At 40.1% G+C, this 6,079-nt stretch overlaps 1 protein-coding gene across 1 annotated transcript in view; it reads left to right on the top strand.

Annotated features, from left to right (window-relative positions):
• UNC13B (unc-13 homolog B) overlaps window positions 1–6,079 on the top strand; it is a 199,008-nt gene that overhangs the window by 176,846 nt on the left and 16,083 nt on the right. The window contains 1 exon segment of the mRNA XM_032441195.1: window positions 4,433–4,489. Within this exon segment, the coding sequence (XP_032297086.1) occupies window positions 4,433–4,489 (57 nt within the window).

A 6,079-nucleotide genomic window follows, 5' to 3' on the forward strand; every position in this document is an offset into this window, starting at 1 on the left:
GCCTTCAGTAAAATGATGGTCAGTGAACTGTGTGTGTATTCGGCTCTTTGTACCTAGAGGAAGTTATTTCCCCTTCTTCATTTCCACTTTTAAACCTGTTCCCTCAGTGTTTAGTATGCTATGGCACCTAAAAAAAAAAAAAAGTTTAATTTTTCATAGGTAGTAGCAAAAGTTGCCTGATGGTGAAACTTCTCAAATGAACTCAGATGCTGCTAATAAAGGGACAGATCTCACTGTTGCTGAATATAGAAGATAAAAGATTTAAGAAAGGAATGTATAATGTCAAATAAAACTTCCTTGCACTAGAGTGTCTCAGAAAATAAGTAATGGTGCATTTTCCAAAAAAGGACTGAAATTCAAAGGACTGAAAGCTTTTGTTGCCTAACTTTGTCAACTGTGCAGTAGCAGAGCTAAACTGTGATAGTTGGAGTCTCTGGGAATGTAAATCAGTACATTCCTTTGGCTTCTAGCAATTAGGCTTGAATTAGCTGATGATCCCTTTCCAAATTACTGGAGGGGGAAAAAAAACAAAAACAGATCTTTAACAGGGAATTTAACATGTTTCAGAATGTGGACCTGTTTCAGATTTCCAAAAAAGTTTAGGAAGGTAAAATTAATGATGTGGAAGGAACCTGGAAAACTGATGCTGTCTTAGGTTTGTCCTCTTTCCAGCTGTGTTTGTCACAAAGCTAAGCAGAAGCAAATCATAGGAGTCTTAATTATCCCTCATCTTCTGTCCTTGACATTTGAATCAATGGTGTTCTGAGCAATTTCTCTCAAAACTACACAATATCTAAGCGTAGTCGCCTTATTTCCCTAGAGCTGCACCTGGGATAAATGCTGCCTGTAAAGCTTTGCAATATGTTTTCTATGAATAACTAATAACTTTCTGAGCATCTTGTTTACAAGAATACCACTTGGCAGAGAAAGGAGCTGTCCGGTTTTTCATTAGGCTTTACTGGCATTGATGACAAACTGCACAGCAGTAAAATAACTTCTCCTTGCAGGCACATTGACAGAGATTGGCACTGATTGATGAGGATTAGCAAAATGCCCAAGAAGAGCTGTGGAGCAGTTATCTGAGCAGCTTTGTTCCTTGAAGCGTATCGCATCACTGGATATTGCTCAGTGTTACTGACCTGCCCTCTTTTGAAGCCTGCAGCAGGCAGGCTACGTGCCTAGGCTTGATAATGTTGNAAGGTAAAATTAATGATGTGGAAGGAACCTGGAAAACTGATGCTGTCTTAGGTTTGTCCTCTTTCCAGCTGTGTTTGTCACAAAGCTAAGCAGAAGCAAATCATAGGAGTCTTAATTATCCCTCATCTTCTGTCCTTGACATTTGAATCAATGGTGTTCTGAGCAATTTCTCTCAAAACTACACAATATCTAAGCGTAGTCGCCTTATTTCCCTAGAGCTGCACCTGGGATAAATGCTGCCTGTAAAGCTTTGCAATATGTTTTCTATGAATAACTAATAACTTTCTGAGCATCTTGTTTACAAGAATACCACTTGGCAGAGAAAGGAGCTGTCCGGTTTTTCATTAGGCTTTACTGGCATTGATGACAAACTGCACAGCAGTAAAATAACTTCTCCTTGCAGGCACATTGACAGAGATTGGCACTGATTGATGAGGATTAGCAAAATGCCCAAGAAGAGCTGTGGAGCAGTTATCTGAGCAGCTTTGTTCCTTGAAGCGTATCGCATCACTGGATATTGCTCAGTGTTACTGACCTGCCCTCTTTTGAAGCCTGCAGCAGGCAGGCTACGTGCCTAGGCTTGATAATGTTGTTGAAGTGTATATATATATATATATATATATATAAAGATTAAAAATCCAATGAAAACTGGAAATACTGGATCAAGAATGTTAACATCAGTGTATCTTAGAGCTACTTCATTTTTTTTAAAGTCTGGGTTGTTAAAAAAAAAAACAGAGTTGTTAATTGCTTTTCTGGTTGGTCCCCAGCCCCAGTACCTTAAGTTTTAAGAGCACAAGCCAGTCACACAGAGCAGCTGATGTATCTGACAGCATTCCATGTTGGGTACCAAAACACTGTCTGAAGCTGTGTCCCTTGGATAATTTGATGTATCCCAGAGTGAAATCTCTCTTTGTGTCTCTCTGAATGCAGTTACGGCCCATCTTGCTTGTTGGAAATACAGAAAAAAAATTGAGAGTTGTTTTTAGAATTCCTGTGAGGTACTGGCATCAAGTTAAGCTCCCAGTCTCATTTCAGAAGCTTTCATTTGTTGATGCATTAGCCATCCATGCCAACACTTTTTTTTCCTTAAGAGTTATGAGTTTAATCAGTTATTAAGAGCTTCTGTTTAGCTATGAAGTCAATAATGTTCACTTTGTATTGATTTCTATTCAGACATAAAAGGCTGATGATCACTGAGGGCCAGGTAAGGGTTGTGGTTAGAGCAATTCAAGGTGTCTGAATTCAGGTCATGGAATCGGAGAGTTTGAGCAATTTCAGAAGGTGGCAAAACTAATGAAAAAGTATCTCATTTAGAAATTCAATTCCAAACTGTTGTTGTAAAGAGAAGAGGGCACCCAGTGTCCTAGAGCAGGCTCAGCTTCCCTTTATTACTCTGTAGCCTCTCATGCTTTCTCTGTACAAAGATACCTGCTAATTCCACTGGCAGATATGAAGAAGCTTTTTTGGCTCGGGGGAATGCATCAGTGAGGCTGATCTTAACTTCAATCCAGAGGAAAAAAAAATAAAAATGCTTTTAACAGTGATTGTTGCAATAGAACCTAATTCCTGTTCATAGAGCACTGAGTTGAAGGCACTAAATGAATAAATACTGAAGAAGGCATCAACTAAGAAGACAAACTGGTTGGCATAAGCAGGGGCAAAAGGCCATGAATAATTCTGGTCTGAGTATCCATTTCAGGGATGCTGGGATGGGCAATGCTCATGTCAGTTGTGCTTAAGATTGTTGTTAATATTGTGTGAAAGATTTGTTGAGATAAGAAAGGATAGTAGAGGAATGAGAAATAGTGTGGAATGAGAATTCATTTATCAGAGACTTTGGGTAAATGTGGTGCATAGGGAGCAGGCAGGCCCCAGAGACAATGAGCTGTATATTCTCCTGAGTGCTTTTCCAAGCAGAAATACCCAAATGTGTGGAAAGTGCTACCCACCAGTGTGTCTGATTGTCCCTGAAATCTATTTCTGGCATCACCTGGGACAGCCCCCAGGTGAAACCTGTGATGACATTTATATGTACTTTTATAGTAGCCTCTAATAACTGATACAAGCTGAGGAGAGCCGAAGACTGTCACTGAGAGAGCATCTTCTCTGACATACCTAAGGCTTTCTGAGACAGATGATGGAAGTGACATTAAAGAAGTGCCTGTAGCTTATGGTTGACCCTAAGCCCAAATCTTAATAGCCGCAGAGGCTGAAGAGGAGAACAGAGTTTCAATATGATGGATACACAATTCATGGCCCAAGTTACTATAGGCTGGGGTTTTATTCTGAATGGAGAATAATGGGCAGCCATGACTTTATTAGAAAAAGGCAGTCAATGGAAGAGATCAAGTGGAAGAAAATAATCTCAATGAATCTCATAAAACATGTCTGGAAAGGAGGCTAGAGAATGGTTGCTTTTGTCTTTCTCATTCATTGAGCTTAAGTCCCCAGGCGAGGAAGTATTATACAGCAGAGAAATGTTGTGATGGGGAAAAGAAAAATATTTCTATTGTAACTATTGCAGGAAAAAATATTTATAAACTTAATTTTATCAGTGTGTAAGTGACTTGAAGCAAATTTCTTGTCTTTCAGATTTATCATCATTTTTTGTTCCTTTGTTGGTCATATAGTATCAGTAAGCCTCAGTAGGGAAGAAGAGCCATTGCTAGCTTTTGACACGTGAAGGAGATGCTGTAACATATACTGGGACTTTTCTTTTGCAGTCTCTATCTGGAAACTGTCCAGATCCAGTTTTACTTCTGACCTGATACATTCTTTACCCCTTCATCATTGGTTGGGCTGCACTTCCTAGAGGGATTGCATCAATTGTGTACTCACTGCTTAAGCTGGTCTTATCCAGTGCTTATCCACGTGTGTTTAGATGAGTTGAACTCTAGAGGAGTGCCTGCAGGTGAAACCAGTACACTGCCTTCCCTGCAACGTGTGCAAGTCATTTGAGGGTGCATCCTATTTAAATGTGTAGCTGCTGCAAGCAAGACTAAACCAGTCAGCAGAATGTTGTGCTCTGAAGTAGCTCTGGATTTGGCATCCACAGAAATCCAGTTTTATAGTAGATAATATAATACAAGCAGTAGGATTGTTCAGATAAGCCTTGGGGGTTGTTATGTAAGTTCTGTCTGTGAACTTGTTTGACTGCTCAAGGAAAAGTATGCGAATCTTGTGTATAATGCTTTTTTTCTCCTTTTTTTTCCCTAACTTCTTGCAATCATAGGGCACACAGTTGATTTTCAGTGCTGCTAAAGAGCTGGGACACTTGTCAAAGTTGAAGGTATTGTGTGTGGTTTGTGTTAACGTTCTTGTGTTTGAGCATGGTAGTGTAGTAGTGAATAGCATGGCTTGTGTTTCTACTGGTTTGTGGCTGAATGCTCTTATAGAGAAATGCTTTTAAATGCATTAAATGTTCATTTAAATACATCCTGCTAACATTAGTATCATGTTTATATTAACTGCTAATTTTTATTCTGCATTTAATTGTAAAGTAGTTTATCTCTTCCAGGCAGGGGGCAATTTGGTTTATCTATTCAAAATGGAAAAAAAAATAAAAAATAGAGATTTTGATATCTGGCCAGTTCCTTTGTGTCTCTTGTGTAAAAGGGAGTCCCTTGTATGATCCTGATAATGAGCTATCAGTAGGAAAGATGCTTGTGATAGCTATTGATGGATCATATACAAAAATAACTGTTCCTTATGGAACAGAGCCTGTGTCTGTAAATTGTGTCTGCGTGGGCTCTTTTTACAGGCAAGCTGGCATTTTAACATAAAGGCTATGTTGATGTGTTTTGACACTGCATGACATGACAGTGCATGGCATGAGCGTTACTAAGTGCACACCACCTCATTGTAAGCCAATCAAGCATTAATTCACTGGTCATGACAGGAATGGTATGAAATTAGTGATGCCTTACAAGAATCAAATTGTACTTTGCTGTGGTTTGACTTGTGCTATGAAGTGAAGCAGGTATGGTGCAAGAAAAGGGCTAAATCTCAAAAGTCACTGTTCACAAATTGTGCAGATAGAAGATAACTCTTGTCCTCTGAGGTGATCAGGGAGAACTTGCCAGGACTGAGAGTGTTCTTCTAGTGACCAGTGCAGTTCCAAAATACATCCATCTCTTCCCATTATATTTTGTCCATGCATTTATTACAGTGTTTTTTTAGCTATCTATTTTCCCTTGCCCAGCAGTCAATGTACGTGTTTGTGATCACAACAGTATGCTCGTTATATTGGAAGGCTGTATGTGCTTTTAATTAAGTCCTAAAAGTATTTGGTGCCATGCAGCATCTCACACACACAGAATCCAAGCAGAACTTGTAGGGTTTGGAAAGGACCTCTGGAAATCATATAGTCCCCTTCTAAAGCAGGTTCCCTACCACAAGTTGCACAGGTAAGCATCCCAGAAGGTTTTGAATATCTCCAAAAAAGGGAGACTCCACAACCTCCCTGGACAGTCCATTCCAGTGCTCTGTCACCTTCAAGTGAAGAAGTTAGATTGGTTAGAAAGTTTGGAGAGAATTCTTCACTTGGAGGGCAGTGAGGCAGAGGGCACTGCTGTCCAGAGAGCTGTGGTGCCCATCTCCGTGGAGGTGTCAAGGTGTGGTTGGATGGGGCCTGGGCAGCTGAGCTGGTGGGGGGCAACCAGCCCACAGCAAGGAAGATGGAATCTGTGTGGCTTTAAGGTCTTCTTCTGACCAAGCCATCCTATGATTCTATGCACGGTGTTCTTTTTTTCCATCTAATTTTGAAGCACATAGAAAATACAGTTAACGAAACTCTAAATGGATCCTAAGTGGGATAGCTGTCACTGCCACTTGTGCTGGGGACTTACTTTTCTCCCTGGTGACATGGTGACTCGAGGAT

The sequence above is a fragment of the Coturnix japonica genome, chromosome Z (genome assembly GCF_001577835.2).
Source record: "Coturnix japonica isolate 7356 chromosome Z, Coturnix japonica 2.1, whole genome shotgun sequence".
Classification (NCBI taxonomy): domain Eukaryota; kingdom Metazoa; phylum Chordata; class Aves; order Galliformes; family Phasianidae; genus Coturnix; species Coturnix japonica.